Here is a 20,187-nt window from a genome sequence, read left to right as displayed (position 1 = left end):
ATGGTTTCTTGATCAGCAAGGACCTAAAAAAGTTTAAAGGCTTTGAATAATCTTTTGTAAATAATCAGTAAGGGATATGCATTAGGTATAGTGATGTTAGACCAAAACAGGAAAAAATAAATAAATTGCCAAGTAAAATCTTTAAAACATTTAAAAAGAAACTTTTAAACTAAAATCTGCCTCCATTGTAGCACTTGTCATGATGTGATGATTCTGTCTTCAGGGATTAATGCAGGAGCCATTTCTCCAATTTGCTGACTGATCTTTGCCTCAGAGCAGAATCTTCTGGTCGGTACATGGGGTGGGCGTAAAACGACGGGCGGTGATGTCGGGCACGTCAGGCATGCGTCCCGACGTCACCGTGTGTCATTCTGATCATCAGTTTGGTGGGCCTTCACTGGAGTCGGCTGCGCACCCACCGAACTGTCAAAGGCCTATTAAGGCCATAAATCAACTAATCAAAGTACTTGTCAGGGCTGCCCGTCCAACCTTAAGGTTGGCGGGCAGGCGAAGAGCCCTGGCGGCCTTCACATTTTTCATGGAGAAGAATTTTCCGGCTGGCAAACAGGGGCAGGGCCTGCTCGCTGACATGTAAAATGACGCAAGGTGATGTCAGGTAGGTGTCCCAATGTCACCGTGCATCATTTAGATTGTCAGTTCAGCTGACGTGGAGCTGCGTCGACTGTGTGCCTGCCGAACTGTCAAAGGCCTATTAAGGCCATTAAGAAAGCAATTAAAGTTGTTACAAATGCTGCCCATCCAACCTTATGTGTCATTCTGACCTTCAGCTTGGCGGGCATGCACTGGACTCGGCTGTGCACCCACCGAACTGTCAAAGGCCTATTAAGGCCATTAATCAACTAATCGAAGTACTTGTCAGGGCTGCCTGTCCAACCTTAAGGTTGGTGGGCAGGCGAAGAGCCCTGACGGCCTTTACATTTTTCATGAAACCTCATCCATGGGCGGGGTGAGGTTTCATAAAGGGTTTATTAATTAAATAAAATATTTTGAAAAAAAATTAATGGACATGTCCCAGCTCATGTGACAGTTTCACATGAGGGGACATGTCCTTAAATTTTTTTTTCCCTTTATTAAATTTTTCAAACTTAAACTAATCTCGTGCTCTTTCGCGCGCATGCATGAAAGAGCACAGGCCCCGACTCAGGGAATCCCCCCCGCCCGCAGAGGGAGCGCTCAGCACTTCTGGGTGTTTGTCATGCTGGGCGGGCCTTAATTGGCCCACCCACATAAAATGCCCGGGCGCACCCGATTGGGGCCGCCAATCAGCTTTGCATTCACTCGCCCACCCCCCACCCCCCAACGAAGGGAATTTTCAGCCCATGAAACTTCATCCACAGGCGGGATGAGGTTTCACAAAGGGATTATAAATTCTCCCCTTAGATTTCTTGGCGCTGGTCACTCTCATAGGGAGTCTGAATGTTTTATATGTAGGCACGTGCACAGAATAGCAAATATTTAACTATACACAATAATTTAACTCAGGGCGCAGCATTAATATCATGATGATCTGAATTAGCTATTTGTGTTTTTGCATGTATGCTTTTTCAATCTTTTCCAAAGTAGACTGATGAGGTGAGGCCAGCTAAAAGTCACTAGGCTTCTTTATTTGTTAGCAAGTGGACATACAAAGGAACGGATATGGCCAAATTCATTTGATTCAATTGGTACTGTCCTTGTGTAACATTGCTAAATAATAAACATGCTTTACTTTCCCCAAGTCAGTTGCAGAAAATGCATTCCAAACTTTTAAGCCTCTTCAAAGCTTTCATTATCCATTTTCTATTTAAAGTCTCACTAACTTTATAGTATTTGCAGAACCTTATTGTGTAGGATTTTTAACCACATCACATCCTAGCCAGAAGGGACCAGAGCCCTCCTAACACAATGAGTAAGTGGTGCTTATTTATTGCATAGATAAGACAGGAAAAAAAATACTTAAGATTTAGCTAAGGGGAAACAACATTAGAGCTTAATGCATTAGCACTTTAAGTACCTATTGCCTTTTTTGTTAAATGCATTTAAACACTTTTTCTCAAACCTCTTCGGTGAGGAAAAAAGGTTTGCGGGCGTGAAAAACCCAGAACATGACGGGTATTACTCGAGCATGGAAAGACCATTGCAAAGTTTCATGTACGACTGGCAATTTTTGAGCCCAGTGGGTAAATTAAAATAATTTATTCAATATATTTCTATGACCCTTAATAGCAGCTATCTTTCCAACAGTGTGGCAATACCACTTTATCAGACAATGTTTGAGAAAAATATTAATTTCCTTCTGCTATTGTGAGGACTTTTTGATATTTTCAAAAACATGACATTGAACACAGTTCAATTACAGTAACTGAATCAGTTGCTCATATTCTTTCATAAATATAATGAAGCATGACAAACGGGAGAGAGCAGATAGTGATTTTATAATTAATATGACAGAATCGCACTGCTGATTGCCAGTAAAGTAGAAAAAGAGCTAACACAATGTCAGACAAGACAGCTTTATCATGATGATGCTATCATTGACTGAGATATAGATACAATTATAAATTCTCTTTTGGGAAAACTTCTTCAGAAATGCATTAGAAATTGGGCTTTTAAGTCACAGGTGACTGTTCAGTTAACGTAGTGGACAGGATTTAGTTTTACCATTTGAACAGTGAATACTTGAGTATAATTAAACTGCGGTACGTTAATTGAACAATTGAGGTTACTAATATAACAGTTGCCATTATAAAGTGCTTGTAATTGGATAAAACACTCTTTACTGTCGATTTTAAGAAATGATGCATTTTACTCTCTGTTTCAAGTAATGGTGCATTTTGTCTATACCCTTTTACTTTGTAAAAATGTGTATATATTTTATCACCAACAATTGTTAATGTTTCCTCATAATTCATCTTTAATGTGAAAATGGGTACTTACTTTATAAATTAATTATTTTATAGTGCTGTATTTCACCTTCAACTATTGTGGAAGAAATTCTTCCATGTGGATAATCTGTGAGAACTTCACAATTTTATGACTGATTGTGAGTGTTTGAGATTTAAACTGTCTATTATAGATAGTGAGAATGTATGCAGGTTTGTGTCCTTTATATAGCTCCTGGTCTCAGCTTAATAGAGGAAGATGTGCACTGTTCCACTTTGGGAATTGGGAGATGGGGAGAGGAAGGTAAAGGGAAAATTGGTGGGATCTAGTAATTTATGATTTGTCCTTATTGATCACAACGGTCAATGACAGCAGCTTAGAAACTGACTACAGTTAACAGGACAATTCCAGTCAGTTGTGGGGTGAGGTGAAAAAAAACAAGGAGTTAGGATTGTTGTGATAAAAGGAAAATATATCCAAAAATCCAATTCAAAAAAATGTACAGCTGAATAACATGAAATCTTGGTTTTAACTATAGTGCAGAATGGGAAGACTTTCCTTTTATTTTTATTCCTGACAGGAAGCTGACACAGATGAAAATCAGGGCACATTAAATCTTGAAGAGTTCTCTGTGTTTTATAAGATGATGTCTTTGCGACGGGATCTCTTTCTGCTGGTGAAGTTTTACAGTGACAAGAAGGACTATCTGACTGTGGAAGAGCTTGCTCAGTTTCTTAAATCGGAACAAAAAGTAAGTCAGCCAAGCACCATATTTTAAACCCTCCAAACTTTGAGTTGCAATTCAGAGTAAATGCAGCACCATTGCACTTTGGATTTTTTGATTTACACTCTTTGTCCCTTTTCATGTCTTTGTCAAATCAATTCAAGGCTCAGGCTGCAGCAATAATAAGATAGTTTTGTTGATCATCCAACGTCTGTGCACAATTCATGGTTCCATAAATAACTTGTGGCTAATTCCTCTTCACCCACCCACTCCCACCCAACACCCAATTTTCTCTTGCCCTTTCTTAAAGGCATTAATAACTTATGCTGGAATATGTTTCCTATTGACGCAGGCTGCCTCTGGCACCTCATACAAGGAGCCATTCCTCAATTGTGAGTTTAAGTGTTGAGGAGAAATTTAAGGGGGACTTCAAAGATTTGCCCAGTTGTTGCACCTACACAATCATACTTTGCAACAATGCCCACTAGGTAGTCATCAGGAGCAGAGGTCTGGCAAATTTGACACATTGCTGTGCGTAAATGTACGGTTCCCCACATGGCACTTCCCAATTGGATCCCGTTTCTGAAACCCTGTTATATGCCTCCTCCTCCTGAAAGCCTGACTGCAAGGCAAATAGTGCAATGGGGAATAATAATTGTGTGCATATTATTATTGTGCGCAATAATTGTGATCGTTGAGGCAGCGAAACAAAATAATTACTTTGCATTTTTGCCCTTGCCGCACTTGACAAGAGGAGTAGTTGGACAGAGATGATCCATTCCTCATGTAAAGAAGTGTTTTATTAAAAGAATGATGGGGTGAGAGATTGAACTTGTTAGTGGCCTATTTGTGCAGAGTTTGCAGAGCAATTTGCAATATTGATTTGACACCAGCACTGCCATTTTGCAGCTCAAGGCTTCAGCAAAACCCTCCCTTTAACTTCACATAGCCGAACATGTGTTCAGCAGTGTGAAGAACTCCTCTGTCATGAGCACTATTTAAAAGGATCAGCAAGTACCCTTACCTTAGTTGCTGGTTGATTTCTTTTTGCTGTTACCACAATTCTACAAGTGTTTGATGCTTTCTATAGTTATTGCAAGTTGCAAAAGATGACAGGAAATCATATGGCAGTTGCTGAAAGACTTTTTGCTGACTTGAAGGCTTCTATGCAAACCAGTTGCTCTCACGAGTGCATTATTAGACATTCTCCTGATAATACATTGTGACTTGGAGAATAAACAGAGATCACACAGAGCAGGAAAAGCTGCTGGAAGAGAGAGGAGAGGGTCTCTCAGCAGGTGGGCATATCTGCCCAGGATGTTCAGGGAGCAATTCTCCAACTTGAAACGCCTGCTTGAACAACATGTGAGACATCTGCTCTTAAGTAAGGACATCTTGCTGAAATCTGTCCCCTGCTTCAGCCATAACTACAACTTGGAGCCGGGCAAGGACTGTGTTGTCAGTGACTATAAAGGTGACCATTGCGAGAACTTTTGTACGTTGGGTTTCTTTTAGGCTGGAAGTATTTGCAACATCTCCCAGTTTGTCATCCACTGTTGGGTGAGGGTGTCACTGAGGCTTTTCTATTTAATGAGAGCTAGCTACATGTCATCCTCTCTTGCCTGTGAAAACAACTGGCTTCACTAGGACTGCAGAAGTCCCTCTGGCGGAGGGTGCCATTGACTGCATACGCACCACTTCACAGGCACCACATATCAACTCTACCTGAGACTGGAACCCAAAGGAATTCCACACCCTCAATGTTTAACTGTTGTGTGGGTATAGTCAAGAAATCATGCAGGTAAATGCCCCCTATCCTGGCACCAGTGATGATATCTTCACTCTGTGTCAGTTCACTGTGCCAGTTTCATTTGAGCCACTGAAGCAAACCAAAGGATGGCTATTGGTTGACAAGGGTCATCCACTAACAACATGGTTGATGACCCCAGTGTGGAACTTCGCAAATGTGCACAGCATGCATACAATGAAAGCTATCCTATCGCACAAGATGGGAGAGCACACTGAAGCAATGGGCAGATTTTTCTGCCCCCTCTAGTGGCATGTTTGGAGACAGGGAGAGCATTTAATCGGGTGGGAGGGTGGCACGTGAGAACTCTGCCATGTTCCCGCCTCCACCCTGGTTTAAGTCCAGGCCGAGAAGGCATGTTTTCGACCTACCTGCCCTGCCAATTGAGGCCCTTAAATGGGCAATTAAGGGCCTCCTTCCACCACTGCTGGTATTAGCCCTGTTGGGGGGGTGGATGCAGGCAGGCCTGTTGCCTTGCATCGTGCATGACAAGTAAACCTGTGCAGATTGCTTGGTGTCCCCCAGTGGTGCAGCTGAGCAAAAGGGCTGCCCACCTTTGATTAGCTGGCAGCTTTCGGTAGGTGGGGTCCTGTTCGCAGGGAAAGGCCTGCCGCTGACCTCTCCATTGCCTGACCTGGCTCATAGTTCGGCAGACCTTCCCCAAAGGAAGCAATGTGCATTTCTTGCTGGCTCTCCAACTGGCAGGCAAGACCTCCGTCGTCTCCCAAAGATTCTGCTCAATGCTTCCGCTACCTGGATGGCCCTGGAGGAGCCAGACAGTACCCTGTAAAGCAAGTGTCAAGTTGCATGGTCATCTTCTACATACTGCACAACCTTGCCATCGCGAGGGAACACACTTGCCACCAATTATTCAGCAAACTGTTGAGGATGAGGAAGTGGAAGGGAGGAAGCAACCTAAGCAGCCCCCTTTTGCCCATGGTGCTGTGAAGCAGTCATCAAAGTGCAATACCAGTAAACTGCAACTCCAATTCCTCATATATCAACAGTCTTACAACTTCCTTCTGTCACTAACCATCACAGTTTCATCTTGGCCGCAGTATAAAAATAAAAACTAACAAAAGATAAACATTCCAAACCAAATTTGTAAAACAAACATTATGATGCAGAAATCAACTTGATCACTTATGTACAGTCCCTTAGTGCCTGTCTTTTCTGTGTCTTTTCCTGTCCTATTATTCTCATGAAGTACTATTCTAGTGGCTGTATCTTGATTGATAGAAGGCTGCTGGATTTTAGTGGAGGAGACTGCAGATGATGTTGGAGGATGATCTCCAACAGCTTACAGCTGTGCTAAGTGTGCAAAATTGAGATGAAGCATACGAATGTTAGTTCTGAGGTCTGATGGATAGAGATTGTTGTTGGATAAGTGATGTTGATGTGATGATTTTGGAAAAGTAGCTGAGGATATGGCACTGAAGAAGCATTTACCAATCTTGACCACTGAAGCAAGGTCAATAACTTCTTGCGGCACTGCATTTAGGCCTCCAGGGCTTGGCTTTGCACATTAACCTCCATAGCTATCTGCTCCCACCACCTTTTGACAAGATGTCTGAGGGCCTCCTCCCCAGCCCCAACCACTGCAGATACAGGACATTCTCCTTTCCACCTCCTCCACTAAGGTCTCCAGAGTAGTGCCCAAAAAACTTGGAGCCCACACTTTCCCCCGTTGTGCCATTCCTTATTCTTTTCTGGACCATATTCCCTTCAACTGCAACTCCTAGCACCTACTCCAGTCACATTGCACGTCCACTTTAAAACAGGTAGGCTGTCTTGGAACAGGGCAGGGTAGCTTTAAGTGGCACTTGCCACTCACGATATTGGCCTCCTACTGATGTGCCCAGCCAATGAACAACATAATTAGCGCTGATTTGACACAGATCATTCAAATGAGGAGGCAACAGAAAGAATGTGCTGCCTGCATTGGTGCGTGTCCATTGCATGTCAGGATCCCTGCACCTGTTTTCAGAGGCTATCCAATTTAACCCTAAGTTCATGTGTCTATTTAAAATATTATGAAGTTTAAGGGAATTAAATTGATTGGAGTTTTCTGTAAGTTAATTTATATATAATCAGCAAACCCTGGATTTGAGATTTTGTTCATCACATTGTATTTTTCTCAGGACAATGGTGAGATTTCTTTTTGAAAAATCCCCTAGGTTCACATTTATTCTTCACACAGATGGCGAATGTGACATTAGACTATTGTATGGATATTATAAGAAAGTTTGAAGTCTCCGAGGAAAACAAGCAACAAAATGTCTTGGGAGTCGAAGGTAATTGAAATAATAAACTTTGTAAATGTTTATATGTGGAAAATGTAAGATGAACTTGTACCATACTTTATGGCAAAGAGTACTGCAACACTAATGAAATGGATTTAGCCAAATATTTTCTTTTGTATCTTTTTTTTAACCTCATGATCTGGTTGGATAACCTGGTCCCTTTTCAAATTTAATTTGAGTAGCACAAAAATGCTTTAAATGTTATGAAAATTATTTGCATATTCATTCTATCTCATGATCTTATCATTTTTATCAATGTTACATTGTTATCATATGCTAAAATGTCGATATTTTTGTAAAAAATCCCCGGTAACTTAATCAGTTTAGTAACATCAATGTATGATGTGCTTAACATAATGGAGTGTCAGGAAGTTATAATAATTATCATAATGTTATTTGGAATTTGTTATAAAGTAGAGTAATAGTGGGGGCCTGTGTCTATGTAGGTGTGTTTGGGACTTAATTGAATTAAAGGCAGCTGATCTGAAGGCTTTGATGTAAGAAGAGAAGCTAGGTTTGAAATGCTAAATAGGTAAACATGGGTGAAGTTTTAGCATGTGAGGTGTAAAGGGAACATTTGCATTTTTAAATAAACCAGATGAGCTTGAATTCAAAAGAAGGGTGAAATGTTTCACCTAGCCAGGAGGAGTTGAGAAACAGTGTGTTTATTTTTTCCAAAGATTACTGGTAAAATTGGTGCTATGATAGATTTTTATTTTTAGAGGGATTAAGTTCAAAGATGTAGTGAAACAATGGAAATTTGCATTCAAAGGGGAAATCAATATAAAGGAGATGAGGTTGTGTGTAGAAAAGAAGTATTCTAAGATCTAACAAGTGTGAAAAGCCTCCAGCCTCTAAGCCTCAAGTTGCTGTCTACACAAAATGAAGAGAAGAAAACTTACTTTGAATTTGATTATTCAGAGTATCGTGTTACTTTGCCTGGGTCTTTTAAAATCTATGGGCGGAATTTTCTGCCTGCCAGGTGAGCGGGCCTGACCCAATCTCCGGCAGGCAGGGAGACGATCCCTGCCGGAGAAGCGGGCTCCACCACCATTTTACATGGGGAGGCTAATTAAGGCCCGCTCAGTGTGACGTCTGGTGGGAAGAGCTATGCGCATCCTGTGTGGGCGGGGGCGGGGGGCAGTCCCCAAAAGCGAGAGTGCGCCCTTTTGCGCATGCGCACGAAATAGCGTATATCTCCCTGAGGTAAAGTGCTGCCTCAGGGAGATCGTGACAGTTTGAATTAGAAAAAGAAACTCCCTAACATGTCCCCCTCATGTGAGATGGGACATGTTCATAAATTACAGTAAAACTTTATTAAACATTTTAGAGGTTTCATGTTTTTTCTGTTTGCCACCGGGGCTCCTGGCCTGCCCGCCAACCTTAAGGGGACGGGCAGGTCTTTTAATTTTTTAAATGATCCTGTCAATGGCCTTAATTGACCATTGACAGGTCAGCGGGTGCACAGCTGATTTTGCTGTGCCCCCGCCTTCCTGAAAATTTAAATGGGGTGCGGTGATGTCAGGGGTTCCCTGCTCGCCGACAGGAAAATTCTGCCCTATATGTTTTACTGTTGCTATAATGAAGGCGTAACTGGGAATTCGATTAATTGAGGGAGCTGGGAGTTATCATAGTATGGGCTTGAAATTATTTCTTTTATTAATAAATGCTTAATTTAGTTTTGTAAAAACCCTCTAAGACTTGGTGGACTTATTACTACTGAATTCAAGGCACACATCTCGAAATAAATATGCAAATTACAAAACAGTTGTTTCAAGTTTCCCTTTGAGATTTGAGCAGTTTAGCATTTACTATCTGCTGTGTCATAACATGGAATTGTATTGGAATATGCAAATCCTTATTGCTTCTTCCATTAATGTAAATGATCATTGAATGCCAGTGGCTGCGGTCTGTATTGCTAAATAAATTGCCAAGGCCTTTTGTTGCCAATATCCCTGGCCATCTAGACTGTGATTCAGATTGGCTGGAACTTTCCTAGAATCAACAGACTGTCAGAAAATTACCAGGATATCAAAATAGATAATGCTTTCTTGGCTTTCTGTTTGTTTTTATTTCTAAAAATACAAAGAATATATCCAACAAAACCAAAAATCTATCTAACTGAGCCTTGAAGATATTTAAAGACCAGGTCTCCACTACTTTCTAGGGAAGAGAATTCCACAGACCAGCAACCCCCTGAGAAAAAAAATTCTCCTCATCTGTCTTAAAAAGAAGGCCCCTTATTTTTAAATATGTCTCCTAGTTTTAGCCTCCCCAACAAGAGGAAACATCCTCTCGGTATCCACCTTATCAAGTCCCTTCAAGATCTTATATGTTTCAGTAAGATCACCCCTCGTTCTTGTAAACTCCAATGGGTATAGGCAAGCCTGTTCAAACTTTCTTCATAGGATAAACGTTTCATCCCGGGGATGAGTTGAGTGAATTTCTCTGAACTGCTTCAAAAGCAGCTATACCGTTTTTCAAATAAGGAAACCAAAACTGTACACAGTTCTCCAGATGTGGTCTCACCAAGGCCCTGGACGCTGCCGTAAAACTTCCCTGTTTTTATATTCCATTCCTCTTGCAATAAATGTTAAAAATTACATTTACCTTCCTAATCACTTGTTGTCCTTGCACACTAATTTCACGTGATTCATGTACCAGGGCACCCGGATTTTTCTGTACCACTGAGTTCTGCAGTCTCTCTCCATTTAAATAATATATTGCATTTCTATTCTTCTTGCCAAAGTGGACAAGTTCACATTTTCCCACACTATACTCCATCTGCCAAACTTTTGCCCACTCACTTAACCTGTCTATTTCCCTTTGCAGACACTCTACCTCCTCTTGACAACTTACTTTCCCATGTATCTTGGTGTCATTGGCAAATTTAACTCCCATATATTCGATCTCTTCATCCAAGTTATTGATATAGATTGTAAAAATTTGTGGACCCAGCACTAATCCCTGTGGCACTCCACTAATTACATCTTGCCGATCCGAGAAAGACCCATTTATCCCTACTCTCTGCTTCCTGTTAGCTAACCGTTCCTTCATCTATCCTAATATGTTACCCCCTACATGTGCTTTTATCTTGTGTAGTAACCTTTGATGTGGTATCTTATCAAATGCCTTTTGGAAATCTAAGTATACATCTACCGGTTCCCCTTTAGCCACCTTGACTGTTAGTTCATTAACTACATTAGTTAAACATGATTTCTCTTTCATAAAGCCACATTGACTCTGTCTGTTCACATTGTAGTATCCATCTGCAACCTCCTTAATAATGGATTCTAGTACATTCCCTATGACAGATGTAATTTGTCTCACGATTTCAAGAACTCTATGGGTGGAATCGTCCAGTCCCGTTGGTGTTGGGCATCATGGCGAGCAGGGGCAATATGGCGAGAAGGCTAAAAATTGGTTTCAAGCTGCTGTGAAACTAGTTTGCGATCGTTCGCTCCACCTGTCAATTGTAAGCCGGGTTTCCCGCCACTGCACGTCAGGAACCTAATTTCAATACTTTATCACCTCGTTATAAGCCCTCCACATCAAACTTATCATCCAGGTAGCATGACTTCAGAATGGTGTTCTTCATGACTACCTTTAAAAGGTGCATCTGGTGAACTGAACTGTGAGGGGAACTTGGAAGTGAGTGCACTCAACCTTGTGCAAGCATCACCCATAGTACATCAAGGAAGAGGCTTCATGCAGTCAGTAGGGACATGGGCAATTCACTTTTTCCCATCTGGTTTTCAGTGCGGTGCCAGGGCTGCGGCTCCAGTGCGGGTCAGGCCGGGGGTTTAGGGGGCTATGCAGCACATGCCGGAGTGGGGAAGGTGGGTGGGATGGTTGAGGGCAGCGGTCACGCACATGGGAATGCTTGTCAAAAGTGGTTCTGCAGCTGAGATCATTCAGCTGGAGCTCCATTGACGTGCTTAGAGTCAGGCCACTTGAGCAAAGCAAAAGCATGAGAGTGTCACCAAACGCTCCAGAACTTTTCACCCCTCAGGTGCAGACTGAAAATTAATGTGTGCTTTAGGGGGCAGCAGAACAATTGGACAACTGGGCAAGTTGTAGAATCCCCTTGTGAAAGATGGCCATGGCGCAGTCACTGGTGGAGGCGTCACAGCCTCCAGTGTCTTTATTAAGGCATGCAGTTTAGGAGAATGTCTGAGCTGAGAGCACAGCATGCAGTCCAGTGGCCAAAGCTGCCGCCAATCGGTCAAGTAGAGTGGGGCAGAGGCGGAGGTGGGTGGGGTTCCGGACAGCCAATGAGTGCACTACATAGTGGCCAGTCAAGTGGTGGCCAGCACTCTCCTGCATGTGTGAAAGGGCCTTCAGACTTAATCAAGAGAGGTTCTTAGGACACATATACTAACGCATGCATCTCTCTTTGAATCTGCACGAGGAGAGCATCAGGATCATGGAGCCTGTTAGTTTTGCAGTATGCCTCATGGCTTACAGGGAACAGAGAAGAAGAAGAGTGTGGCGGAAGCATCAGACTTGACAAAGGGAGGAGTACCTCCCTCATGATTAAGGGGTTCAGGGCGTGCTGTGCATGCAGCTGAAGATCCACAGCTGTCGCTCGTAGGTGCTTTGGTAGACCCAGGGTCTATAGACGGCACTTCTCATTCCTGCAGATGACTGAAAACCAGCATTGCCAGAGACTGCGCATGTCCAGGGAACTAGTTAGTCACATATACCACCTGCTGCAGGATTTGGGGACATGAAGGAAATCCACTGCCAGTGACCGCAGCACTCAATTTGTATGCCAGTGGCTCCTTCCAGGGCTCCACAGGTGACCTATGCAGGATCTCACAAGCCTCCACGCCCAAGTGCATCACAGCCATCTTAGCAAAGGCACAGGACTTTGTGCATTTCGCCCGGGATCAAGAAATCCAGAAAGCAAGAGTGCGAGTGTCCATGACTCCTATGTCCTTAGCAGGCCTCAGACCCCTGACACCATTCAGGGTCCAGAGAGGCTACAGGGCTGGCTCCTCGGAACAAGGGCTACCCAGAGAGGCTGTGGCTGTTGACACCTGTGCAGTGGCCTCAGACTGCAGCAGAGCAATGGTGCAACGAGGCTCATGCCACAACCTGGGCTTTGGTGGAGCAGACGATAGGCATTTTGAAAATGAGGTCCTGGTGCCTCAACAGTGCCTCGAGCACTACAGTACACAACCTGGCGCTGCAACAGGGATAGGATCTGACTGATGAGATGGAAGAGTTACACATCTCCTCCCAGGAGGAGGACGTCGAAGGGGATGATGGTGATGAGGCCCTCGAAGGCGAGGATGCTGGAGGTGAGACCATTGTCCCAGCCAATCGAGGCATGTGTACTCAGGAGGCCCTCATAGCAGCAAAATTCTGGGAGAATGATGATGAGTTGCAGCGAGGACAGTCCTGACATCCTCACATTGCACCTGTGAACGTTTGACTCCTGTGTGGCTGATGGCAGCGCACATACCCTCTGTGCTCAGGCTCATGTCATGAAGACACAGCGGAGGCCCTAATAGCCTCTAGATTCCAGGAGGATGATGACGACATGCAGTGAGGACACTCCATAGATCTTCACATTGTCTGGCTGAGGGCAGCTCACTTGTGTTCTGTGATCAGGGATATATCATGGAGATGCAGCCGTGGAACTTTAAATGCACCTGATCCATTGTCAACCTTCAGCACCAGAGCGTCACCAGTCACAGATGCTGAAGAGATCGGTCAAGCCCCTCCTCAAAGGTGCTAAGAGCATACAGAGAGAATGACGGAACTCTGTGACACCTGCCCACGACGTTCTGGCAGCAATGACAAACACCATCAAAGTGCAGGCATCAGTGATATGTCCAGTGAGTGTAAAGCCGGACTATTACTTTGCTCTGAAGGTTACACACTGCACAGGGAAGAGGCCCTGGACTGAGACACCTGCCTTTATCTTGTGCAGGAACCAAGGTTTCACATCTGAGTGACATGAACACTGCTCATCATAACAAGGAGCCATAGGCAAGGAGACATTCTTGGGAGTTTATTTACAATAGTGAACATTAAGTACAAGTGATTGGCGCTTCCCCCAACATCCTCAGCGGAGGTGGATGCAGCCTGCTGAATGCTATCGGGGGTCCTGCTGCATGGCAGTGGCACTGTCCACATCCTGTGGAGCTGGAGCTGCTGGGGTCACAGGAGGAGAGGATTCTGATGGGCTGGACACTCCCTGAGTCACTGGGTGAATGGCCTCGGGATATGCACCTGCTGACCTCCTCCCTATGGGTGCCCAAGAGCCCCTAGCTGACTTCTTAATGAGAAGGAGAAGCTGGAGTGAGATCAAGCTGCTCTGCACCCCTCTCGCGTTGACACTGTTAGAGGCCAACTATGGTGTCAGCGATGGTTCTGCACTGCTGCGCTGGTTGAACTCTAATGTCCTGGACCAAGGTCTCCATGTTGGCCACCATCCTACCAGTGTTGAACTCGGTGCGTTGACATGTCGGCCCTATCAGCTCAGCTTGAAGGCGGGTGGACTCCTCCATCATCCCTCGCAATCTGAGGAGTGCAGCGAACATCCCTTCCTGATGTTCCAGGGCTTGCCTTTGCAGCTCCAGCAACTGAGGTATGACTGAGTCCAGGGGCTCCTCATCTGACTCTGACTCAGCAGATTTATAGCCTCCAACAGTCCTCCGAGTGCCGGAGTTGGCATGGAGGTGGCATGAAGGTCTGAGGGAGCATGGATGGTGCGTGAAGTGCATGAGCTGACATGGGGATGACTAGGGGGCATGAAGATAGCATAAGGGTATGAGGGGCCATTGAGGATGGATGTAGGGGCTAGAGAGCCAAACAGTATCTAAAATAACATGATGAAGTCCCAGAGAACCGAGGCTGGTTTTCTAACCAGCCCACTGCTGTGGCTGCCTAGGATCTGCTTCCAGTGTTGGTGGACCTGACTCTATCCTGCCTCCACCTCTCCAGAGCAAAAATTGGGTCTAACAGGGTCCTTTAAACTGAGTTGGAAATTTCCGAACTCAAGCTGCCCACCTCAGCAGTGAAAATCCAGCCCTTTTGTTTTTGAACTTTGATTTTAAAGTATGTCACCAGCTGGCTGATTGTATTTAAATATTCTTCAAAATGGCTGACTACTGTCATTTTAAAACATAGTAACACCAATTAAATAAACATAAAGATCTCAAGGAAATTAATTTTAAAATCCAGAACTTGAAAAAACATTAAGCACCAAAGTTTAATATGCCATATTTCTCTGAATGTACTATTTTGGGTTACAATACAACCTCAGGGTAATGTCACAGCATATTAGTGTCACTGGGGATATATGAAGCTCATGTATGGGTTAGTGATTTCTGTAGGCTGAGCTGAAGCGTGCAAAGTGCACAGACAAAGTCACTTATTTGGCAGAACTTTTCAATGTGAAGGCACATGAACTGTTCAGTCAGCTGAAGGAGCATTCAGATTCTCTTGGAGGAAGAATTTGAAGGGAGAAGAAATAGTAAAAAGAAATGTTTGGGATACAGTTGAGTAATTTCAATCTGTTCCATGCATAGAGCTATCAACATGAATTCTCTTAATATTACAATAAGGACTTCACTTTAAATAGGTTTCATTGGCTGTGAAAAAATGTGGAGCATCCTGAGATTGTGAAAGTTGTCATTTAAATGCAAGTTCTTTCTTAACATAAATATTTCATTTAATTGTATTTTTGCAATGACAAATATCATAATTGAGCAAATACATTTATTGGGGAATCCTAACTGCGGGCAAAATGTTAAAGTGTATCATGGAATAGAAGAATTGACAGCCACTGAAAGAAATATTGAAAAAAGTTTACAATTTATCAAAACCACTGACCAAAAACCTAAGAGGAATGAAATGAAATCAATAAGCTGGAAAACTAGTAAAGGGACCAGAGTCTGAGATTGAATAGCTATTAGTATGGGCACGATTGGCTAAAATAGCTGCTTCCTATGCTACAATTTCTATTCTGTTGTATTTATGAAGTACTATTGTCACAATCCTGAAACCAGAGGAAATTTGGACTGTGTCTGCTTTGAGTTGTTATCCTGAAAAACTTGGACAGAACTTCACCCTTTAAAAAGTGATGTATGCTGTTCTTGTCCTCTGTTGGATCTGAAGTTTTTTTTTAATGCATGCAGTTAAAACGACAGATCTCCAAAAATACAGAGCCAGCTCAGACTGTGAGCTTTCAGTTGCAGGTGAAGAACTTCAGAGCCAAAACCAAAAACAGGAACTAAGTTGCAATACTGTTGTGAAAATGTTTTTAGGCCATTTGAGAACTCCACTCTGCCCTTTGGAATATACAGGCCTGTTTCTGAGATTTTGGTAGAGTGTCAGCAGACATTGTACATTACTTTGTTTGTGAGTCCTATCCAAAAATGGGGCTTTTGTTTTTTTTCCTATTGGCAGCACAGGCTCAAGGGTCTGTATGGTCTACTCCTGCTCCTATTTCTTATGTTCTTATATCAGTTTGTACATCTAGTAGCTACACAACTTCAAAAGACTAACTAATTTAATAGCAAGCAATATGGTCTCCAGAATGAATTTAATATATTCTATTCATTAACACATGTCAAATCAGAGTCGTTAAAACTTCTTTCATTCAGCACGATAAGTAAGGGCCCAGGTCTGGAGACCTATAGAACCAGCACAATGCTGCAATGTACAGTAAAACTCTTCAATCCAAGCCCACAACTCAGTTGTAAACTTATTCTGAAAGTATTTTTGGCCATTTGAGGTTTCCAATTACACATTGAGACAAATAAACTTTTTGTATCATTACTGCATATGCTACTCCTAGCTGGCTTTTTACATTTAAGCTTATTAAATTTAATTGATTTTTAGTTCCATGGGGAACTAAATATGTGTGAATAGAGGAATTGTAAACAAAACCTGCTTTTATCTGATTTATTAATTCTCCTTTTGCATCTAGGTTTTACTAACTTCATGCGCAGTCCTGCATGTGACATATTTAACCCCTTGTACTATGAAGTACATCAGGATATGGATCAGCCCCTGTGCAACTACTTTATTGCTTCATCACACAACACATACTTGACAGGAGATCAACTCCTTTCTCAGTCCAAGGTGGATATGTATTCCTGGGTGCTGCAGGCTGGTTGCCGCAGTGTGGAAGGTAGTTATAAAGCGTATGCTTCAAATGATATATACAGTACTGGTATTCTGACATAAGTAGTACATCAGCGCTGTATTCTTCATGGATGAGCTTGGTTCCATTCTGCTCTGGTGGTTCATCCCATCATTAAAACCATTTTGTGTAGGTTTCCTCCTAAATTAATCTTACTAAAGTAACAATTTGTCTAATTTTATAAATTATGTGGATTGGGCATGTTCTCATTGGAAAATGCAATGTTGAGAGGTGATATATATGCTGTTTTAGCATTCTAGAGGGACTAGGTAATGTACACCATGACAAGCTATTTCATCTTATCCAGAATAGCAGGACCAGAGGGCAAAGCCTGTGGTTGAAGTGGAGTAAATTCAAATCCAATCTGCAGAAACAATGTCTCAATGAGTGAGTGGTCAATTTATTGAACAGACTCGATAGGGTGATGTTGGAAGCAGTTAGTAATGAGTCATTCAAATACAAATTAGATAGATTTCTTTCAGAAAATAACATTTAGGATATCATATATGAGTAATTTTTGACATGACATGGTAAGCGTACCATGCTTGGGAGGAAAAGGGTGTCTTTGGACTTGGGATTTTCAAAGATTCCCATCACTGGGCCTTAACTTGTGTTATTTCTGAGTTAGTTGCAGAATGATTGCTAGAGATTGATTGCTATGATTAGGCAACATCAAACAGTCATTTGGTAATACAGAGTATTGCTGAAAAAGACATGTTGTCAAAGCTTTTCATCTTGGACTCATCAAGATAAATTGGAGGGCCAGTGTGTATTGCCAGCTTTTTAAAAATTTCAAATGGGAGGAATAGTGTTTAATTTAAAGAAGGCATTCTCAAGTTCATAAATGTTGTGACCTCTGCCCCAAATTTTTAATTGCTTATAATGTTATGAAGTATAAATACACAACCAGAAGTACTAGAAACTTAAAGATATGACTGTGGTTAGGCTAAATAGAAAAGAGATATCATATATTACACAGCAATGATCAAGCTACATCTTATTTTCAGTTTTCTATTAATTGTCTGTGCTAACTGTGCTGGCCTGTTACTTTACCTATCACCTTTGATCCTGCTTGACATTTAAACTATTTTCTCTTGATCCCAGTTGACTGCTGGGATGGCCCAGAGGGTGAGCCAATTGTACAGCATGGTTACACACTCACCTCCAAGGTCCTCTTCAGAGATGTTGTTGAAACCATTGGCAAATATGCTTTCATCAAAAATGAGTAAGTGATAGCTTTTATTAACTGAAAGATTAATATTGAATGTTTGTGAGTCTGATGTTGACTTTTTTCTAGTTCGCAAAGTACATGTTTATCAATCACAATTTCTATACTGACAAATGTTGTGCATCAATGGTGACTTGGAGGATAATTTTCCATTCATTGGATGGGCGCATGCCCGACCTGACTGAGCGTAAAATGACAAGCGATATTTCAGTCAGCGGGCGCGCACCAGAGGCAGCAGCATTCCCGCTGACAATTAAGAGGCCTATTAAGCGCATTAAAAGGGTAATTGAATGAAACTTTTCACTGCCCATCCAACTTTGTGGTTGGTGGGCAGGCGAAGAAGCCAAGCAATCTTTGCATTTTTAGGAAACCTTGTCCACAGGTGGGATGAGGTTCCCAACAGCAAATAAAAATAGAATAAAAATTTTAAAATGTAATTAATAACATGGCCCTGCTTATGTAACAGAGTCACATGAGGAGACATTTTTTATAACATTTTAAAAATCTTTATTTTAATTTTCAAAACTGTTCACCCTGTGCCTCAGGGAACTTTTCCGGCACACAGGTGTGAAGTTTGCACTCATCCTCCTCCTCTCCACACCCCCACACACAGGCAGCACTGCCGTACACAATTCACGCTGGGTGGGCTTTAGTTGGCCTGCCAGCCTGAAATCGCAATCCAGCCCCGATCGTGGACAGCGGTCAGCTTCCTGTCCACCCCCGCCGAGCCTGCCTGACAAAGGAAAATTCTTCCCCTCAGTGAATACTATATAGGATTCTCTATTTTGTGTTGACCAATGCAGTGGCTTTGCACCAGTTTCACTACAATCAACCAACCTGAAGTGAAAGTACACTTCAATGCACTGAAATGGTAAAGGAATAATATATAAGAAGCATAATAGAGGTCTGGTATGAATAATTCTTTTATGCAGGTATTGTCCATCCCATATAGTTATTAATATTCCTGAAATGCTCTAAAACCAGTGCACATATATATTACAAATGTTACCCTAATTGAGATGCAATGTTTATTCTGCGGATTTAAATATCTCCTGTATTAAAATTAGGCACTCCCTGGCAAAGCATTGTGCAGGTTTAGTGTGTATGGTAAAACAATAGTATAGCTTTTGGGATCAAAGTAATATCAAAGTTTATTCTATGACTAAAAAAATTGGGCAGAATTCTCTCACTTTACCCCTGTCAAAACAGCAGGACCATAAGCAGGTTGGGAACCTGTCAAACTCTTCAGCAGACTTTGTACTGAGACACAACATTGACGTCCCATCTCTGGCTTTCCTGACCAATCAGGGAGCATGGGTCGGACGGCGTGTTGGATCTGTCAAAAGAAAGATTCCTAATGAAAGGGACGATGGCTTGGGTTAGAATGGGTCAGCTGGATGTGGATTTTTAAGGTTGCACAAACCACAGGAATGGAGGGGATACCTGGGAAGGCTGCTCCCCAGAGCTTTCACTCTTCCCTGGAGGTCCTGCTGTGGAATCTGAGGGACTGCAGTGAGGTGATTTTTCCCAAGGACAGGAGGAAGAGGACAACCTCTCCAACCAAGCAGGCATAGATGGAAGTAGCCAAGAAAGCCAGCACTGAACTCTGTTCCCTCAAACCTTGAGACAGGGCACCAAGAGGATCCAGGATCTCAGGAAGACTGGAAGGGTGAGACACACAACACTTTCAGGTGCCAAGACCCCTAGTCTGACTTTCCCAGCATTCTCCTGTGCAGCACTCCTCAGGGCAATGGGTCTTGCATCTGAACTCATTCTTCTCTGCAGGCACCTCCCAGCTCCATCTGAGGAGCCAATATTCTCACTCAATTTCATTCTATTGCCGTTTCACACCCATACTTCATATTTACCTTCGGCAAATGGCGTCCTTCCCTCCTCCCCACACAGTTCACTTCTAGCATAACTCTTTGCTTTGTCTCCTTGCAGGAGAAGAACATGCACAACCTTGGGGTAAGTCACAGATCCAGGGAGTGCAGAAGGGCATGGTCCTATGGTGACAGGCATCTTGAAGCCCACTGGCAATGTGTGCCCCCTTTGGCCCACTGGGAAGGAAACCTTATT

At 42.8% G+C, this 20,187-nt stretch overlaps 1 protein-coding gene across 1 annotated transcript in view; it reads left to right on the top strand.

Moving 5' to 3' along the window:
* Positions 1-20,187, top strand: part of plch1 (phospholipase C, eta 1) — a 91,093-nt gene that overhangs the window by 17,041 nt on the left and 53,865 nt on the right. The window contains exons 5-8 of the mRNA XM_041205216.1: positions 3,464-3,634; positions 7,615-7,708; positions 16,665-16,868; positions 17,985-18,105. Coding sequence (XP_041061150.1) covers positions 3,464-3,634; positions 7,615-7,708; positions 16,665-16,868; positions 17,985-18,105 — 590 coding nt within the window. The remainder of the gene's footprint in view (positions 1-3,463; positions 3,635-7,614; positions 7,709-16,664; positions 16,869-17,984; positions 18,106-20,187) is intronic.

This window comes from Carcharodon carcharias, chromosome 2, assembly GCF_017639515.1.
Source record: "Carcharodon carcharias isolate sCarCar2 chromosome 2, sCarCar2.pri, whole genome shotgun sequence".
Lineage (NCBI taxonomy): Eukaryota > Metazoa > Chordata > Chondrichthyes > Lamniformes > Lamnidae > Carcharodon > Carcharodon carcharias.
Note: the sequence above shows the minus strand (reverse complement) of the source record. Positions and strands in the feature narration are given on the sequence as shown.